Source organism: Plectropomus leopardus, chromosome 8, assembly GCF_026936395.1.
Source record: "Plectropomus leopardus strain MGB_pleo_1.0 chromosome 8, ASM2693639v1, whole genome shotgun sequence".
In the NCBI taxonomy this organism is placed as follows: domain Eukaryota; kingdom Metazoa; phylum Chordata; class Actinopteri; order Perciformes; family Serranidae; genus Plectropomus; species Plectropomus leopardus.
In genome coordinates this window covers 2,887,081-2,907,530 of record NC_142183.1, presented here as the reverse complement: position 1 = coordinate 2,907,530, position 20,450 = coordinate 2,887,081, and the positions used below count along the sequence as shown (strand labels likewise).

General features: G+C 38.0%; 1 protein-coding gene across 3 annotated transcripts in view; it reads left to right on the top strand.

Moving 5' to 3' along the window:
* arap3 (ArfGAP with RhoGAP domain, ankyrin repeat and PH domain 3) overlaps positions 1 to 20,450 on the top strand; it is a 48,925-nt gene that overhangs the window by 23,371 nt on the left and 5,104 nt on the right. For 2 of the 3 annotated variants that reach the window (XM_088080729.1, XM_088080728.1), the window contains exons 8-34: positions 1,100 to 1,169; positions 1,531 to 1,651; positions 2,849 to 3,033; positions 3,979 to 4,085; positions 4,864 to 5,063; positions 6,997 to 7,082; positions 7,550 to 7,732; positions 8,557 to 8,698; positions 9,990 to 10,094; positions 10,973 to 11,132; positions 11,228 to 11,330; positions 11,413 to 11,611; positions 12,172 to 12,235; positions 12,328 to 12,491; positions 13,086 to 13,298; positions 14,031 to 14,136; positions 14,228 to 14,375; positions 14,458 to 14,526; positions 14,679 to 14,753; positions 15,241 to 15,358; positions 15,697 to 15,825; positions 17,014 to 17,150; positions 17,236 to 17,318; positions 17,671 to 17,706; positions 18,437 to 18,500; positions 19,060 to 19,197; positions 20,025 to 20,063. In XM_088080729.1, the coding sequence (XP_087936855.1) occupies positions 1,100 to 1,169; positions 1,531 to 1,651; positions 2,849 to 3,033; positions 3,979 to 4,085; positions 4,864 to 5,063; positions 6,997 to 7,082; positions 7,550 to 7,732; positions 8,557 to 8,698; positions 9,990 to 10,094; positions 10,973 to 11,132; positions 11,228 to 11,330; positions 11,413 to 11,611; positions 12,172 to 12,235; positions 12,328 to 12,491; positions 13,086 to 13,298; positions 14,031 to 14,136; positions 14,228 to 14,375; positions 14,458 to 14,526; positions 14,679 to 14,753; positions 15,241 to 15,358; positions 15,697 to 15,825; positions 17,014 to 17,150; positions 17,236 to 17,318; positions 17,671 to 17,706; positions 18,437 to 18,500; positions 19,060 to 19,197; positions 20,025 to 20,063 (3,244 nt within the window). Of the gene's footprint in view, positions 1 to 273; positions 433 to 1,099; positions 1,170 to 1,530; positions 1,652 to 2,848; positions 3,034 to 3,978; positions 4,086 to 4,863; positions 5,064 to 6,996; positions 7,083 to 7,549; positions 7,733 to 8,556; positions 8,699 to 9,989; positions 10,095 to 10,972; positions 11,133 to 11,227; positions 11,331 to 11,412; positions 11,612 to 12,171; positions 12,236 to 12,327; positions 12,492 to 13,085; positions 13,299 to 14,030; positions 14,137 to 14,227; positions 14,376 to 14,457; positions 14,527 to 14,678; positions 14,754 to 15,240; positions 15,359 to 15,696; positions 15,826 to 17,013; positions 17,151 to 17,235; positions 17,319 to 17,670; positions 17,707 to 18,436; positions 18,501 to 19,059; positions 19,198 to 20,024; positions 20,064 to 20,450 lie in introns of all 3 variants that reach the window. The other variant, XM_088080730.1, reaches the window with a different exon arrangement.

Genomic DNA, 20,450 nt, shown 5'->3' with positions numbered 1-20,450 from the left:
AGTTGCAACTTTATGTAACTTGATTGTAACTGCAGTTCATTCAATAATTTTGTATTTTAGTAGTTAACATTAGTTTAAAGGACAAATAACATAAATATAGTTTAAAGAACATATAACATATATCCTTCCATGATCTCACCTGACCAATCACAGCGCTCAAATCTGAAAGCATCAGTTACACACACCTTCCTGTTCTGTGTGTATTTCTCTTTCTCTCTCTCTGTGTGTGTGTGTGTGTGTGTGTGTGTGTGTGTGTGTGTGTGTGTGTGTCAGGAGTCAGAGGTCAGCGCTGGCTATTGTGCTGCATCTCCTCCTCTCTACTCCTCCCTGTGTCTCCTCCCTGCTGAGGAACTGCCTCTGCCTCGTCACCTTCTTCTCCTCCTCCTCCTCCTCCTCCTCCTCTTCTTCTTCTTCTTCTTCATCCTCCACTCGGTGTGTGTCTGTCTTTTCTTCCTTTCTTGGTAATGCTTCTTTAAAAAAAGAAAAAAAAAGTTCTTCTGTGGATCTTTTGTGAGAGTTTGATGTTTCGCCGTATATAAACCAGTTTAAAATAATGTATGAAAACACGATTTTCACAAGGCGGGCTGACAGTTACCAGCTGTTTACAGGGGGCACTCTTTATTTATTTGGTCACTTAATATTTATTTTTTCCTAGTTTATCTTCCTTTTTTTCTGTAAACAATATTAAATAATTGTAGAATTATGTGTAATTATAGTATAGATTGAAATTAATAAGGAAGCTGGTTAATTAAAATTCGATGACTTGTGAAGAAGATATGAAATTAAATAAATTTATTTTAAATTTTAAATATAGAAACCAAGTCATCATGGGTTAAATAATTTTTTTGCTCATTTTTTCATTGTCTGTAAAGATTTTCTGATGATGCTTTATATTTACAAAACTAGAATATTTTCATCCTAAAAATGTAGGTGTCAGACTGTTATCAACACTGGTCTGATTTCACCGTAACACATAAACTTCTGGTTTTGTGTAGATTTTTTTTTAAACCGCAGTTATGAAATGTCTCTGTATCTTCTTTTTTAACAAATATGATCATGTGACCATCTGTGGATCTTATGTGTGTTTTTTGTTTTTCAGGAACTACGTTTTCCAGAAGCGCTACGTGAAGTTTGATGGCAAAAACCTGATGTATTTTGGCAGTGAGAAGGTAAAAAGAAAATTCAGAGATTTCTAATAAGAGAAATTTATCTGAGTTTCTTAATTTTTATCACTTTATATTTATTTATTTACATACTGCTGGTAGTTTTTGAATATCCCCCAATGCATTAAAAAAATCACACCAATTTTCTGAGGTTTCAGAGGTTCAGACGTTTGTGAAAGGCGTCTGAACACAGCACACGTAGCACAATAAAACTGATAATAATCCAGGTGTTAAAGGGTTAAATACTGTTCAAAGGCGTCTAAAAGCAGCACAGGAAAAGTGAGGTCGCTCCAGGTTTCAAAGGGTTAGAGAGCTTCTCCGACCTCCGAACTGCAGATTCGGCTCATTTGATTGGTTTCTGTTTCAGGACGTCTACCCTAAAGGAGTGATCCCATTGGCTGCCATCCAGATGGCCCGCCCAGCCAAAGACAACAAATTTGAAATTGTGACGAGTCACCGGATCTTTGTGTTCAGGGCCGATAATGAAGGTAAGAAAACAAAACGACACACGACGCAGCAACAAACTGATGCAAAGAGTCACTGGGCAGCACAGATGCATTCATGTTTTATGAACTCTTTGAACTCTGGTCAAATTGGCTTGATTTCTTTCAAAAAGATCGGACGAAGGCAATAAACAATGTTTAAAATATAGCAACAACAATCAAAGGAAAATAAATAAAACTGAAAGTAAAAATACAAAGAAATGACCCAGACACGGTGCTTAAAGATTATAATGATTTTATGACACAATTTTAAATATAGAATTATAATGATTATAAATGTGGTTTTTCTTGAGCTTTTAGAAATACTTTTCTAAATCTACTAAATTCTTGTAGTTTGTAGAACATTTTTTGCCACGCCACTCATTGCCTTTTAAAGAAAAATGTTTTTGAAAGAAATCAAAATAATAAACTCAAAGATTTAAATGCATATGAAAGATGGCAACGAAAGAAAAGTGATGTTGCTTCAGGTTTCAAAGGGTTAAATTCTAATCCATTATTTGTTTTATTTTCATTGATCTAATCTGACTTCAGACAGATAAACACGTGAAGCTGCTGCGCATGTGTTTTCTGTTAATCTGTGATAATACAAAGGATTAACCCTTTGCAACCTGAGCAAATTGGCTTGATTTTCTTTAAAAACATGGGAAGAGGGCGACGAGACGCGGCAAGAAATGGCATAAAAAAGCAAGAAATGAGCAAAAAGTTACACTAAAAAAATACCTAAAAATAAGCAAAAAACAAAAACAAAAAAGAAAAAGGAAAATGACCTCAAGGTCTTGCTGTTTTTTTTCTCTTTTTCTTTGACATGATTTTAAGTATATAATTCAAAGAATTATTTTAAAACATTTCAGGGTCTTTATCCCCTGTATTTTAATCATGTCCCACCCTCCCAGCCAATTTTCAGATAATTTCCTTGTTACCTTTTACTAAGTTTTTGCAGTTTGCAGGACATTTCTTGCCATGTTGCTCATTGTGTTTTTGTTTGTTTTTTTTTTTTATGTTTTTTTTTTAAATGTTTTTTTTAATGTTTTTGAAAGAGATCAAACAAATTTTGTCGCGTGAAAGGTGTCTGAATGCAGCAAAACAAAACTGATGTCAATCCAGGTGTTAAAGGGTGAAGGAGAGAAAAAGTGTTGCATGATGATGATGATGATGATGATGATGATGGCGTCTGTATCTCAGTGCTGAGGCGGCGGTGGGTCGGCACGCTGCAGGAACACGTCAGAGATCAGCTGGTGTTCGGTCGGCGGCGCTTCGGTCCAGGATCTCACTGTCAGAAACACGGAGTCCTCGAGCTGAAGGGAACCAAGTCCAAAGTGTACGCCGCCATCAACACGGAGCAGATCTGGATCTACAAGAGCGAACAGGTGAGGCATTTTAGATTAACCCTTAGGGACTGTTTGACGCATTGCACATGCTTTTCATTCCTCATTTTTTTGATAATTGTGTGTGTGATAAATGTAGTCCAGATTGTGTATTTGAGTGTAATCAGTGAATTTGCAGCTCAGCTCCTACAATAAGTCTAAAATACACTGTGGAAACTAAATAGTTACATTCAGACTGTTCAGGTCCAAAAATGCTCCATTGAAACCCATTCAAACTGACATTTTTGATCCCACAGCCATCAGAGCATTTTCCACGACATTTCATTTTTTTCACCTGATGAGGTCATTTTGACCATATTTGGCATATGGAGAAAATACATGCTATTTCCACTAGGTGACCTGTCACAATCAAAAAAATATAATTAGCATGTAGTATATTGAGAATAATTCATTTTTTTCATTGAAAACATAGTGGCATCATGACAGAACCCTGACATTTAAAAGGTTAAACTTCTGAAAATTAATGAATATTTGATATTTATGATTAAGACCAATGTTTTGGAAAAGCGTTTTTTGTGCACAGAGCGGCACGAGTGTGTGCAATATTAAAGCGGGCCCTAAAGGTTAAAAATCGTTATAATCTCCTAAAGTACTTTTTATGTTTTCATACGTAGTTAAAACTGTTTCTAATGAACATTCAATTGTTCCACATTTTTCTAGAATGATGCTTAATTTTTGTGATATGTCCTGAATCTGTCGTCTCGTAAGACTCTGACACTCACTGAAGTTGTTTTGCTGCTCTCGTTGTCTGTCAGTCTGTCAGCTCGGATGCACTCAGAGGAAATTCAGCTACAGACAAGTTTTATGAGACGTCTGAGTTTGTCCCAACATGTTTATTGTTTCTGCAACACCCCAAATAGCAGCAACACAACAGCAGCTCAGCGTGCACGCCGCTGAACTTTGTGTCTCTCACTTTTGTGTCTGCAGTGTTTTCGTAACGGCATCGGCATCACGGTGATCGAAGCTCGAGGAGCGACAATCAGAGACGGGAAACACAAGAGCTTCGACCTCATCACTCCGTACAAAACCTTCAGGTATCACATCACCGCACAAAAAATGTGATGGCAATTCAGGTCAAAGATTAAAACAAGCAAATAATAAAAAATAAATAAGCTCACTTACTGTAAGTCAAAACCCAGCAAGAAAATGATTTTAACAGGTACTAAAAATAAAAAAACTTGTCTCATATATTTTACTGTATTTTTTGTGTACCATGATTTTAAATATAAAATTATTATTATTATGAATTATTTATTAGACATTTTTTCTCTAATATCCTCTCCTCTTTTTTAAAACTCATTTTAACTAATTTTCTTGCAATTTGTGGGACATTTTTTGCCAAGTAAGATAAAAATAAGAAAAAAAAAAGATAATTTAAGATAATAAAAGAACAATATAAACAGTGTAAACATTCACAAAACTCAACTGTTAAAAAATATTTACATCATTTGCGGTGGATAATTGCACATTGTGATAAAATGCACATTATGATAAAAAAATCCAGATCTTTTGCTTCCTGCCCTGTAGATCAAACTGGGAACAAAATGTTTGTTCCCTCTGCCAGGCCGTGCCATTTGGTCCCAAAAAACCAGGTCACTGACTGAGAAAAAGCTCCTTACAGTTAATTCCCTGCAGCTCTGCAGCGCTGCTTCGACTCACAGCAGAACAAAAGAAAGTCCTTTCAGTCTGCTGATGCTCAGATCAAACACTGAAAACTGAAATCAGCAGACTTTACAAAAAAAAACAACTTAGTGTCTTTACAATGCCGTTGCCATGGCGACCTGCCAACAAGCCTGTGCTCCGCCTCCTCAGCTTCACGGCAGAGTCGGAGCGGGAGAAGCGGGACTGGATGGAGGCGCTGCAGGAGGCCATCGCAGAGACTCTGTCGGACTACGAGGTGGCCGAGAAGATCTGGTCCAACCGATCCAACAGGATGTGCGCCGACTGCAAGGCCCTGAACCCCGACTGGGCCTCCATCAACCTGTGCGTGGTCATCTGCAAGAACTGCGCAGGTACCTGGAAATTCAGATCGTTGGGTTACATCAGATTATCTCCAAACAGGGATTATTAGAATAATCCATCCAGATAGGTTCTGATCAAAACAATTTGGATTTTAATTAATGAATGAGATTGGTGGAAAAAACAAAACATCCAACTGTCTTAAAAACTCAACTCAACTTTAATTATGTAGCTCCGTTCATAGCAAAATTAATACAGCACGCAAAAAAAACATTTAAAAAACAAAAATAAATAAACATGACAGAAATAAACATAAACAGAATTTTGCAAGTCTTAAAATAAATAAACTAGATAGAATATGTAAACACAAAAGATAAAAAGTTGTATGAAAAGCTGTGATTAATCCCTGAATAATAATAATAACAATAATAATAATAATAATAATAATAATAATAATAATAATAATGATAATATTTTTTATATAGCACTTTTACAATTTAGATATCACTCTAATCATAATATAAACACAGTGTGTTCATGCTGCTAACACACTTATTATTAAATAGAATTTTGCATGACTAAAACTTGCAACAATAAAATATTGAACATAAATAAATGTCAATAAAATATAGATAATTATCATTATATTGCAGCTTCCATACAACATGCAGCCCAGTGTATCACAGAGAAAAATTAAAACAGCACAGACAAAAAATACATAAGAAAATAATTAACAATAAATATAATTTTAAATTTCAAAAATGTAATAAATAAAATGAATTAATATACAAATAATGGATTAATGTAAAAAAAGAATAGAATATATAAACAGAATACATAGACACACACACACACATATAAATATATATATATATATACATATATATATAGCACCTTTCATACAATTAAGATACCACTCTGATCATAATATTTACGCAGTGTGTTAATGCTGTTCACACACTTTCACAACTTCCAGTGTGTGTTAACTCACCTGTGCAGACATGAATCTCTGCAGGTGAAACTGTCGCTGTGCAGGTTCAACTGCATTGTGAGGAGTGTGTGTGTGTGTGTAATTGTGAGTGTGAATATGTGTGTGTGTGTGTAATTGTGAGTGTGAATATGTGTGTGTGTGTGTGTGTGTGTAATTGTGAGTGTGAATACGTGTGTGTGTCACCATGCTGTCATCGTCCAGGTGTTTTTTGTGTCTCTTCTGTCACCTGCAGCCTGTCATCAGTCTCACCTGAAACTGAACTCTGCTTCATGTTCACGTTCGGTGTCAAATTCATGGAAAGTTTTCAGACACAGAAAGCTGCAGAGAGAAACGGAGAGCGTGTTCTGACATGTGACTCACTCATTGGACAGTTTGGGGTGATGTCGTCCTCTAGTGACTGATGGCACTTTAGTGTCGTAGACATGAATAGTCGCAAACAGGTGAACACAAAAAAAGGCGTCTTCTCAAAATCAGAATCTGATTTATTGCCGAAAAGCAGAGAACAGCCCGCTGTAGAGCTGAGGGTGTTTCTTTGCACTCTGTGTTTCCTTTTTTTTCCTATATTTTTGCAAATATTGTTGTGTTTTTCAGGGATTTTTTTGCAAACACCTGCAAACAGCTTTAAATAAATACATCTGGAAGTCATGACCAGGCCGACCACTCAGCCAACATTACTCTTATTTTTATTTTATTTCAGTTTATTTTATGTCAGTTGATTTGATTTAATTTGAGTTTATTTAAGTGCAACCTCAAATCAAATCCTAGTATATCCACACCTAAAGAGCAACTTGAACAGACTGACTTTTGAGTCGCTCCTTATTTTGCATTTTGGATTTGATGTTAGTTCAGCTGACTGAGATAGATGAAGTGAAACTGTGAAACTCGAGTTCAGTCTGTCTGTGTGTGTGTGTGTGTGTGTGTGTGTGTGTGTGTGTGTGTGTGTGTGTGTGTGTGTGTGTGTGTGTGTGTGTGTGTGTGTGTGTGTGTGTCTTTAGGGCAGCACAGAGGTCTGGGGACGATGGTCTCTAAAGTTCAGAGTCTGAAACTGGACACCAGCGTGTGGAGCAACGAGATCGTCCAGGTGAGACCACAGTCGCTCCGAGCAAATGTTGTAGTAGCTTAAATTTAGGCTTTTCAATTTTAAGCATTGATTGTTCAATTTCAATGTTTTTAATAAACATTTTTATTGGAATTAAAATTGATGTAAACTATACAGAACAGCATACTTTATTTACTTTCATTTTTGTTTTTAGCATTTAAGTGGGAGGAGATAAAATAAAATATAATTTTAAAAATTAGAAGTTTAAGTTGAAAAATTATTCCGCCGGTGTCTCAGCCGGTGTTTCCGCCGGTGTCCGCTCCACTCTCATTGTCTTCTAGGACACCAAAATGTCTCGATCCGGTCCTGATACTGTCATTTATTAGCATGCTCGCTGCTCACAGTAACAGCTTTACCGCAGTAACAGCTTTTTGTCTGAAATGTGTTTTTTTTGATGAAAATGCACAAATTAAATTCATCTGTACTCAGCACGTCTCTGTGTGTATCAGCTGTTCATCATGCTGGGGAACGACCGGGCCAATGATTTCTGGGCGAGCCGGCTGTCGGTGTCAGAGGATCTGGACTGTGACGCCTCCCCCGAGCAGAGAAGAGAGTTCATCACCCAGAAATACAGAGAGGGACGATACCGCCTCCCCCACCCTGCATTCAGCAGCCAGGAGGAGCTGCTCAAGGTCTGACTGACACGTTCTGCCTCACACAGCGACACCGGGTCTGACTGAGGCTTTTTTACCTTTTTTTTTGCAATCAGCGTGACATTTCTTGACAGGGTGTTTATTTGTCCTAAGTTTTTTATTTATTTTTATATTTAAAGAAATCATTTTTCTCAGGTTTCAGAAGTTTAAATTCTTGTAAAAGCGTCTTGACGAAGCACAAGACAACCGGTGTCGATCCAGGTGTTAAAGGGTTAAATACGGACTTTACTGTTCACAAACGGGGGAACTTTAGGTGAACAAAATCTAACACCGACGATAATAATATCTGAGGTTTTTTCTTCAGCAGCAGCAGCTCTGACTGCAGAATAAAAGCTTTTTTGTGGAACAAACAGAACGAGTCTCTAAGAGCTTCGGCTGCTTCGGGGGTTTCAGTAAAAACATAAAAGCTGACCTGAGGTCAGTGAGGATCAGAGAGGTTTTCATGTTTCATGACTTTCTACTTTTAATAAACACTTTTTGGACTTTACATCTTTTTTCTTTCGCTCCTCTTGAAATTTAAAGAAAGAACTGCTTTAAGTTTTCAATCATCGGCTGATAAACCCTGATGAGGTTTTGATTTTTTGCTGATTTTTTGCTCAAAACTGACAGAATTTGTCTGGAAGCTTTTCTGGAGTGAAACGTGTCATCAGCTGCAACCGAGAAAAGATAAAAGCAGCTGGAGGCTGAAAAAAGGGACAGAGTGTTTTAACATGTTAGACCTCTGTTTGTCTTTCACGTGTCCTGAGCTCAGAGTGGGTGTGTCCCCGCCTGTCTCTCAGTCAGCGTCTCCTTCTCGTCCCCAGGTCTTGTGCACGGCGGTCTCTGAACAGACTCTTCTGAAAACTGTCACTCACATCTTCTCGGAGGCGGAGTCAGCTCGCCTCGCCGACGACTCCGGCGACTGCCAACGACATCATCCCCCGCTGGACCGCAGCTGCGCCTCAGGTCTGCTCTCTGCCGAAACCACTTTGCTGTAATCCGCTGTTAGAGCTTTAAACTGAACGTGCCAAAAAATTTCAAAAAGGGAAGTAACAAACAAACAAAGTAAAATATAAGCAAGAAAAACACCAGAATGCACATCAGACATTTTCAGTTTTTCATGTCCAAAAAGGACTAACAGGGAATTAATACTTATAAAATCATAGCACCCTTTTTTCAGGTTTTTAAAAAAAATAGATTTTGATTTATGAATATTTATAATTCCTGCACCAATATTCACCATAAACACCTTGAACTAAACAAACAAGAATTAAGACAAAAACAAGAACACATTGAGCTGAATGAACACACACACACACACACACACACACACACACACACACACACACACACACACACACACACACACACAGAGGTTTCTTTTTTTCTTTCTTTTTTTGGGTTTTATTTGATTTTACAGAAATAGACAGATGATATTTCATTATACAATTATACATTATACCACTTTCCTCTATTCACTCAAGTCTGCCGTCCACCCAAAGGCACGAGCAATTAAAGATAATAATAATAATTACAACAGCAATAATGATGATGATGATGATGATGATGATGGTACACACATCTACAATTAAAATTCCATAAATTATTTATTGTATTTCATATGTGCAACAGGGTTTTTAATGTGCAATAATTCTTTACAACACTGTCTCATACTATACATACTTTATTTTTAAATATTTACATACTGTGTTAATTGTTTACTATTTCTGTATTCTTTATTTATTTATTTTTTTATTTTTAAATATTTTTGCTTGTATTTATTTCTACTCTCGATAATTCTCTCTGCTGTAACGAACTACAGTTTCCTCCCGCGGATCATAAAAGTATTTCTGATTTGGATTCTGATAGAAGTTCCCTTTTTGTTTTTTGCATCGGCAGCACATAAAAGACATTTAATTATTACTTTTCTAAAGTTGCACGGGTGTGTGAAGCGCTCAGCTGGCAGGTTTGTGAAGGTCAGCGGTGTGTGTGGAGGAGGACTGCAGGTCAGCGGACGTGTTATCAGCTGCAGGGAGGCTTTTATCTGCTTACAGTTTGCTTCAGTTAGCAGAGAGACCGAAACAGACTCTTATTCTACTGACTGACTGAGACGGCGGAGGAATCAGGACCAGGACGCCGCCGCAGTCTGATGATTTCGTCTGAGGCTTTAGTCCTGAAGGTTTTCTTGACATCTGAACTGTGTGTGTTTGTGTTGCTGATTCGATGCTGCGGCTGAAATATTCTGATCTCTCCTCAGACCCCAGTGTGTACGATGAGATCATGCAGCCCGTCCTGCACTCTGGGTACCTCTACAAGTCCGGCTCCGTCCACAGAGGGACGCTGTCCAGGAAAACCCGAGACGGTAGGAGGAGGAGGAGGAGTGAGGAGGCGTCAGCTGGGTCCCGTTTAACCCTTTGGGCCCGTTTTAATATTACGCACACTCGTATTGCTCTGTGGATAAAATGCGCTTTTCAAAATCAAGCTTCAGAAAGTATTATTACGTATTATTATTATCATTACTATGATTTTCTACTTTCATTGAGTTTATTTGTTTAACCAACATCAGTCCTAATCATAAATATCAAATAATCATTCATTTTCAGAAATGCAACTCTAATTGCCAGGTTTCTGTCATGATGCCACTGTGTTTTTAGGTAAAAAGTAATACAAAAAATTATTTTTTTCAATATACTAAACGGTAAGTAGATTTTTTAAAAATTATCGCAGCCTAAGATATGTCAATGATTGGCAGCAACATTGATTTTTATGCATTATTAGCTTTTTGTGCAGTGTCAAATACTCGCACTCATACTGCTCTGCACACAAAATGTGCTTTTCAAAATTAAGCTTTAAAGAATATAACACATAAATATTATTTTCCACTTTCATTGAGCTTGTTTTTTTAAAAACATCAGCCCAAATCACAAATATCAAATATTCCTTCATTTTCAGAATTACAATCCTTTAACTGTCAGGTTTTTGTCATGATGTCGTTTGATGAAAACAAACACAAAAAATTAATTATTTATAATATACTACACGCAAAGTAGATTTTTTAAAGTTATCACAACCAAGGATATGTTAGCGTTTAGCAGCAGCGTTGATTTTTATGCATTATTATGTTTTGCTCAGTGTCAAATACTCACACTCATACTGCCGAAACCAGTTTAATAAAACCAGCAGTTTATTCAGATCCTGCATTATGAACCGTGTCCAAACGTCTCCTGATCTTGTCCTCAGACTTCCAGAAGTTCTGGTGTTCGGTGGATCAGTCTCTGGTCTTCTACGAGTCGGACCGATCAGCTGATCCCTGCATGCAGATCAGCGTCAAAGACATCGTGTGTTTGGGCGTCACTCGACCCGACACCTCCAACAACAACAACAACGGCTTCATCGACAGGTGCGCACTTTATCTTCTGCATGTCATTCAGATGTCTTCAGCTTTACGTCCACATGGAGACACGGCCTCTGTCTCTCTGTCTGTCCTCCTCTCAGGTTTCGTTACACCTTCGAGTTGTATCTGACTTCAGAGAAACTTTATCAGTTTGGTTTGGAGACGGCCGACGCTCTGCACAGCTGGACCAAATCCATCGGGAAGGTCTGAAACTCGTCGTCCCCAGCTTGAGCTTTTTGTCCCACTTTGTGTCCAGTTTTGTTTAACTGCCCTGTGTCCCCACCAGGCGACGACCCCCCTCAGCTGTCACTGCCTGCTGACCCGGGAGTTTGAGCGTGTGGGCCTGCTGCGGTACAGAGCCATGCTGGACCCGCAGCAGTGGAAGGAGGCCTACTTCGTCCTGCAGAAGTCCAACCTCTTCATCTGTCCCCGAAACGACGGAGCAGCGGAGGACATCATCAACCTGAACCGCCTGCAGGAGCTCAGTCAGTCCTCGTCTACAAACACACTTTTCTGACTGATCCTTTCCGTCTGATTTAGAGCAAAAAATGGTTGAATGAGAAATGGACCAAAAAATGAGCAAGAAATTAGTAAAAAGTTACGAGACGCACACACACACACACACCAAAAACCAAAAATAAAAATAAAAACAACAAACAAAACAAAAAACAAACAGGAAAATAACTTAAAGTGCTAATAAATTCCAATAATAATAATAATAATAATGACAAATATATATGTTTTTTTCTGTAGCATGATTTTATGTATATAATGATAAGAAATTATATATATAATATAATAAAATATAAAATTATATATAATAAATATATAATATATAATAATATATAATAAAATAATATATAATTATAAATAAAGTGTTCTGGACATTTTCTCTATTTTTTGATCATATTAATAATTCTCTTTGGCTAATTTTCAGGTCATATTCTTGCTCTCAAAATTTTCAAATTTTCAAACCAGTTATCTCAGATTTTGGATGTTTAAATACTTGTGAGGGTTAATAAAACTGTCTCTGTTTGTGTCGAAGGTATCGCCTCAGAGACCGAGAACCACGAGAAGAAAGACATCCTGGTTTTAGTGGAAAAAGGACGGTGAGATGAAGCGTTTCTCTGCTCGACATCAGATTATTTGAGCCTGATTTTATTTCTGTTTTTTTCATCCTTTTGTTTCTTTTCTCCGTCAGGACTCTCCACCTGCAGGGCGTCGGCCGGACAGATTTCTCTCTGTGGTACTCGGACATCCAGCGGGCGGCCGGCGGCAAAGGAAACACTCTGAGGGAACAGCAGCTGAGCAGAAACGACATCCCCATCATCGTGGACAGCTGCATCGCCTTCATCACTCAGTACGGTGAGGACGAGAGGACACACGACGAAAAGAGACAACAGTTCTTATATGAACATTAAACCAAAGTGAATCATTTTTGTAGCTCTGGAGCTTTTCAGCCTCTTTTAGCTCTCAGATTAGTTCTTTTCAGTCCAGATTCAGGTATGGTCATGAAAAACCTGGAAAAGTCATGGAAAAGGCCTGGAAAAGGTTTAGAAAAGTAATTATAGTAATGGCATTCGGTGTCACAGAGCTGTATGATATCACATAATGTGTTTAATGACCCTCTGAAATTTGAAAATACAACAATAACTTCTGTTTTTACAGTTTTTACTGTGATAAAGCAGCATTCTGCATTTTCTGTGTTTTTTTAATGACAACAGTTTAGAAGGCATGCGTTCTCTAAAAATCACCCAAAACTTTTTTTGCTTTAGAAATAATCAATTATTATTATTTTTGTTTTTTACAAAGGCCACTTCTTTCTTTAAAAAACACCAAAAATTTTAAAAGGAAAAAAAAAATTACAAAACAAATTCTTAAAAAAGTCAGCAAAAAAATCCGTGTTTAGTGCAGGCTGTCCTGTGTGCGGCTGAGTGACGCTCTGAGCATGCTCTGCAGGTCTGGGCCACGAGGGGATCTACAGGAAGAACGGCGCCAAATCCAGAATCAAACTCCTGATGGAGGAGTTTCGTAAAGACGCTCGAAACGTCAAACTGCGCATCGGAGACCACTTCATCGAGGACGTGACGGACGTCCTGAAGAGGTTCTTCAGGGAGATCGACGACCCCATCTTCATGGCCGAACTCCACCCGCTGTGGCAGGGGGCCGCCAGTGAGTCCAGTTCACCTTAAACCAGAGTCCAGACAGTTCAGTCTGAGGCCTGGACTCTTCTTCAGGTGTTTTTGATCAGTTTAAAGCTTTCAGATCAGCTGATTTGACAGACATTAGATGATTATATATCTTATCTAAACTAGAATTATCTTAAACTAATACTCTGATGATTTACTTTGACTTTTCCAATAAGTTCTTGGACTGATAAAAGACAATTAAAATAAGAAGTTGAAGCGTGAAGAGTGAAATCGGAGTTGAATCTGAACTAACCCTTTAAAACACTGAAGTCACACAATAACACGAACAAACTAAAAGATGCAAACTGGCAGCGGTAGACCAGCAGCTCCTGTGTTCAGTGATGTAAAATTAATGCTTTTCTCAATGGAGTGTTGTTATGAAGAGAGCAAGGATTTATTTTATTTTAAATTTTATTTCTTTTTATTCAATTTAATTTAATTTCTTTTTATTTTATTTTATTTCTTTTAATTTATTTTAATTTAATTTATTTTAATTTAATTTATTTTAATTTTATTTAATTTTATTTAATTTAATTTTATTTTATTTTATTTTATGTCTTTATTTTTTAAAGATTATATCAATGGCTTTTTGCCTATATTTGATAGATAATGGTCATGTAGCTCAAACAACCCCATCAAAAAACAAAAAAAAGACTGATGTTCGGCATGTTTTTATATCTTGAGGTGTAAAAGTCTGTCCTGTTTTCATCCTCAGAAATCCCTCAGAAGAGTCAGAGGTTGGACCGCTACAAAGAGATCATCCGGAGTCTTCCTCGAGTCAACAGGACCACGCTGGCTGCGCTCATCAGTCACCTGTACAGGTGAGCTCACACCGACTCACCTGCAGATCTGCAGTCGTGCTGTTATCAGCAGAAGTTATGATAATGATCGTGGTTCCCTCCTCTGTCTCAGAGTCCAGAAGTGTGCCGGTCTGAACCAGATGTGCACCAAGAACCTGTCGCTGCTGTTCGCTCCCAGCCTGTTCCAGACTGACGGGAAAGGAGAGCACGAGGTGAAGATCGTGGAGGATCTGATAGACAACTACCTGTACGTCTTCGATGTGAGTACACCTGTGAGAGCGGAGACTCGTTGTCCTTTGTGTCGTAAAAACGGAGCTCAGGGAACTTTTGATCCTGTTTCAGATCGACGAGGAGCATCAGACTCAGATCGAGCTGGAAATCAGCCTCATCACCACCTGGAAGGACACGCAGGTACGCACAAACAGTGGCTGCATAAATAACATCTTAATTAACTTAATAAATTGAGAACTGAGGATCCTATAGGTTGTATTGATGAGGTGTGTGTGTGTGTGTGTGTGTGTGTGTGTGTGTGTGTGTGTGTGTGTGTGCGCGTGTGCGTGCAGCTGTCTCAGGCCGGAGATCTGATCATTGAAGTCTATCTGGAGATGAAGATACCAGACTGCTGCATCACCCTCAAAGTAAGCCTGAATATTGATTAACAATGAATTACATATATATATATATATATATATATATATATATATATATATATATATATATATATATATATATATAAAAACATTTTTAAGTAAAATATGTATTTAATTATTCATATTTTTTAAATGATTTTTAATTTTTTTCCTAAAAATTTAAGATCAAAGCTTGAACTTCTCGTTTAAAATTTTATTTATTTATTTATTTTTTTCCTTTTTTTCAAATTTACAAACCTTTTGGCCTTGATGTGGCTCCATATACATCACACATGAACATAGTGACGCTGCAGGACGTCTTCAGGCTGTTGTCATGACGTCTTCAGGCTGTTGTCATGACGTCTTCAGGCTGTTGTCATGACGTCTTCAGGCTGTTGTCATGACGTCTTCAGGCTGTTGTCATGACGTCTTCAGGCTGTTGTCATGACGTCTTCAGGCTGTTGTCATGACGCCGTGTCTCTGATGTGACCTGCAGGTGTCTCCCACCATGTGTGCCGAGGAGCTGACCAACCAGGTTCTGTTCATGAGGAACGTCCCCGCCGGAGACAAAGACGTCTGGATGACGTTTGAGGCCATCGAGGACGGACAGCTGGGTGAGACAGCAAGACGACACCTGTGCACCTGTCTGCCTCTTTCTCTCACATAGACACACACACACACACACACACACACACACACACACACACACACACACACACACACACAATGCCAGACAATAAAAGCATCTGAATCCAGATCAATAAAACTGATGTCAGTCCGGGTCCAAAGGGTTAGATGTAAGTTGTTGTTGTTGTTGATGTTGATGTTGATGTTGATGTTGTTGATGTTGTTGTTGTTGTTGTTGTTGTTGTTGTTGTTGTTGTTGTTGATGTTGTTGTTGTTGTTGTTGTTGTTGATGTTGTTGTTGTTGTTGTTGTTGTTGTTATGTCAGAGCGTCCGTTACACCCCAAAGAGAAAGTCCTGGAGCAGGCTCTGCAGTGGTGCAAGATGGCCGACCCGAGCTCCGCCTACCTGGTAGTGAAGAGAGTCCCGAAAGGCGACGGCATCAACATCCTCACCTGTACGCACAACACACAACACACAACTCACAACATACTACACACTACACACGACACGCAACTCACAACATACTACATACTACATACTACACACAACACACTACACACAACTCACAACACACAACACGCAACTCACAACATCCTACATACTACACACTACACACTACACACAATGCACTACACACTATACACACTATACACACTATACACAACACCCAACACACTATACACTATACACACATTACACACGACACACGACACACAGCACTGATCACATGACGTCACAGTTTTGGAGCTGAGGCTGAATTAAAATCGTTGATACTTAAAATCAGAACAAATCATCAATAATCAATAATTAGAAGGTTCAGACGTTTGATCAAACAGCTGTCAGACTGAACTCAACCACATCTGTCTCTGTGTCTCTGTCTCTGTGTCTGTCTCTGTCTCTGTGTCTCTGTCTCTGTCTCTGTCTCTGTGTCTCTGTCTCTGTGTCTCTGTCTCTGTGTCTCTGTCTCTGTCTCTGTGTCTGTCTCTGTGTCTCTGTCTCTGTCTCTGTCTCTGTGTCTCTGTCTCTGTCTCTGTCTCTGTCTCTGTCTCTGTCTCTGTGTCTCTGTCTCTGTGTCTCTGTCTCTGTCTCTGTCTCTGTCTCTGTCTCTGTGTCTCTGTCTCTGTGTCTCTGTGTCTCTGTCTCTGTGTCTCTGTGTCTCTGTCTCTGTGTCTCTGTGTCTCTGTCTCTGTCTCTGTGTCTCTGTCTCTGTGTCTCTGTGTCTCTGTGTCTCTGTCTCTGTCTCTGTCTCTGTGTCTCTGTCTCTGTGTCTCTGTGTCTCTGTCTCTGTCTCTGTGTCTCTGTCTCTGTCTCTGTCTCTGTGTCTCTGTCTCTGTGTCTGTGTCTCTGTCTCTGTGTCTCTGTCTCTGTGTCTCTGTCTCTGTCTCTGTGTCTCTGTCTCTGTGTCTCTGTCTCTGTGTCTCTGTCTCTGTCTCTGTGTCTCTGTGTCTCTGTCTCTGTCTCTGTCTCTGTGTCTCTGTCTCTGTCTCTGTGTCTCTGTCTCTGTCTCTGTGTCTCTTTTTATGTCCTTCTCTCTGTCTGTCCCTCTCTCTCTCCCTCTCCCTCTCTCTCTCTCCCTCTCCCTCTGTCTCTCTGTCTGTCTGTCTCTCTCCCTCTGTCTCTGTCCCCCCGTCTGTCCCTCCAGCCTATAAGAGTGAGATCATGAAGATCGGGTTGCTCAGGTGTCGTGAGGAACCTCCGAAGCTCCTTCAGGGGAACAAGTTTCAGGAGAGAACGTTTCAGATCATCAACCACAAACTGCTGCTGCTCAAAGACAAGAAGGTACGCTCAGCGAGGACGGGGCGTCTCCGTCCACCAGTAAACTCTGCGTCGTGTCTCACCGGTCTGCGCTGTTTTCTTTGTTCAGAGCATCAAACCGGAGAAGGAGTGGTCTCTGAAGTCCATGAAGATCTACATCGGCATCCGCAGGAAGCTGAAAGCTCCGAGCCGGTAAAATAATTTTAATATTTAAATCTATTTAAATCTGTGAGATCAGATTTTAGACTTCATTTATGTATTTATTTCATTTTAATTTGTTGTCTTGTGTGAAGTGCTCTGGTATGCAGGTTGAAGTTATTTTAGCTATTATCATATATTTAAAAAATGATCGAGATTTATTTTGTTTTGCTTATTTTATTTATTTTTTGTTTCATTTTAATTTGTTGCCTTGTGTGAAGTGCTCTGATTTGTCGACTCAAGTTAGTTTAATAAAAAAAAGTGAAAGAAAATTACTTGAACTTGAGTAAAAAACGGCTATAAACAAGGAAATGACTTGAATTGTTTTCTTTTCTGTCGCCTGCAGGTGGGGATTCACGGTGATGTCCGACAAACACCAGCTGTAAGTATCAGTATTCTCACTTAGACGTTTTACTTCAGTAAAAGAAGTAATACCACAGTGGAGAAATACTCGCTCACAATTAAAAGTCCTGCAATCAAATCAAATGTTTTCTTTTGCATCATAATATATTAAAAGTACATTGTACCATGAGGAGAGTATTTCAGTTTGTGCGCACGGACTTTACAGATGTGTTTCTGTGTGTGTGGTTTTTGTGGTATGAAAATGATTTTATAACATGTTGGGGTTATTCTTGGAAAACTCATTGAATTTCAAATTTTGGGTTTTTTTTGCTGTTAAACATAGTGCAAGCAAAGCAAAGCAAAGCAAAAGTGTAAGTGCTCATTATGCAAAATCATATATTTTCTATGATTAAATGATAATTATTGATGTATTCATGTGTTCATCACTTTATTGTCGAGATTAAAAAACATTTCCTGATATATGATAGCATATTATATAATAAAAAATACCCAAAAGAAAAAGCCAAAATATTCATAGACAACATAAATATATTCACTGGTCATATTTTAATTTTATTACAGCTGAATTTATCCTCGTATTGTAAACAGGCTTGGGCTGCCACATTTGCCACTTATCGCAAATATTTTTCTAACTTAAAAAAAGTTTTTAGTCACTGTTTCTGCTGGTTTTGCCGTATACAGTACGAAGTATTATTTAGGCGCAGTGTTTTAGTGCTGCAGCAGACTGAAGGTGTTTCTGTCTCTGTCAGGTATCTGTGCTGCAGCAGTGAGGCTGAACTGTGGGACTGGATCACCAGCTTCCTCAAAGCTCAGGTCAGATCAACATCAAAAAAATTAAAATCTGAGAATAACTCGAATTTGCAAAGACTCATCAGACCTCATTGATTCGTCTGTTATGCATTTCACTTTGTAAACGCAAAGTTTTTGCCATTTGTACATTTTTATCAACTTTGTATTATTGCTTAGTCTTGAAATTGTAATTAATTATGAAGTCTTTGTTTTAATTTTTTAAAATTATTTTGTTGTATTTAAAATTTATTTTATTTTATTTTACTTAAGTTTAGTTTTATTTTATTTTATTTTATTCTGTTGGGGATGTATCTCCATAAGCCATTTATGGCTTTGAACCGCTCCTGCACGGTGTTTAAATCTTTTTAATTTTCTTTTTCTGTCTTTTAATACGTACGTATCTGCAAATAAAACTAAACTCTCATCCTGTTTTTTCCACAAAGCTGAGATGTTTCTTTTTGCTCACCAGCTTCAAGGAGAAATTAAACAAAAACTCAAATGTTTAAACTCCCAGCGTCCTCTGCTCTCTGCGGGACGTCTCTCCCTGCTGACTCTCGTCTTTTTGTTTTGGATTATTTTCCAGAACGATGACCCGGGTCCTCCGGTGCTCAGGCGTCACTCCTCCTCGGATATCTCCAAGCAGAAGTTCGGCACGATGCCGCTCGTCCCCATCAGAGGAGACGAGAGCAACAGCAGCATGCTGTCGGCCAATCAGACGCTGGTCAGACCACCTTCTCAAAGTCTCAATCTGCAGTTTAATGAAACTACTTTAGAGAACATTTTAACCCTTTGAAACCTTCTTGAGCTGCATTCAGACACCTTTCACAAGTATTTAACCTTTGAAACGTGAACAAATGTTTAATTCTCTTCTCTCTTCAAAAACACTGTTTTTTATGCTAATTTTTAGGTAATTTTCTTTAAACTTTTTGCTATTTTCTCGCTGATTTTGTGGGTCATTTCATGTTAAGCTGCCTTCCTTCCATGTTTTTGGGAGAAATCATCTGATTTTTTTAGGTTTCAAAGTCGTCGGGGCACGAGTGCTGCAACCGGCAGACGTGGTCATTTAAAAAAAGTGTTGAACTGATGTGTGAAAACTGTTTTCCTCCTGGGGACATTCAGGTTTTTTCAATCTTCAATTGAAACAAGAAAACAAAAACAACAAAAACTTTTTTTTTAAATGTAACTTGAATATTTAGTGTCTGATCATTTTACAAAGTTGTTTTAATAACCTGGGAGTTTTGTTTCCTTTATGTGGTGTCATGATGCTGATGCTGCTTTTATTTCTAGATTTTTAATTTTTAAACGAAAGTGATTTTAGACTGAGAGATGGAGTTTGTTTGCAGTGTTTGTTGTTGGTTTTATCCTGATAATGAATGAATGTGTTACTTTATTTGACTCTGAACCGAGCGATCTGATAACAACTTTAGATATTTAAAACACGCTCCACTGAGAGTTAAGAATCAGCTCTTTTTCTCTTCAGGGTGAAATAAAAAAAAGATTCATTATTCAATCATTTGTGAAACTTTTTATATTTTCTTTTCTCTGCAGAGAAAGTTACACGACAGAAGGACTCTCTCCATGTACTTTGTGAGTATATTCTACCTTTAATTTGTACTTTGAGTATTAAATATTTTTCTTTCCTAATTTGTGAGTATTTTAATTATTGTTTTATACTTTTAATTTGTACTTTGTAAGTATTTTAAACTTTTATTTTTTAATTCTAACAGTGCTTATTTTAAATTTGTGAGTATTTTATTTAGTATTTTATGCTTTTAGTTTGTACTTTATAAGCACTGTATTAAGTAGTTTAGCTTTTTATGCCTGTGATTACTTTCTTTCTTTTTGTTTGTACTTTGTGAGTATTTTATTCAATTAATTTCTACTAGTATTTAATATTTTTTTGTTTTATTTCCTACTATGACTTTTTCATTCTTTTAGACTTTTTAGGTATTTTATATTTTAATTCTGTACTTG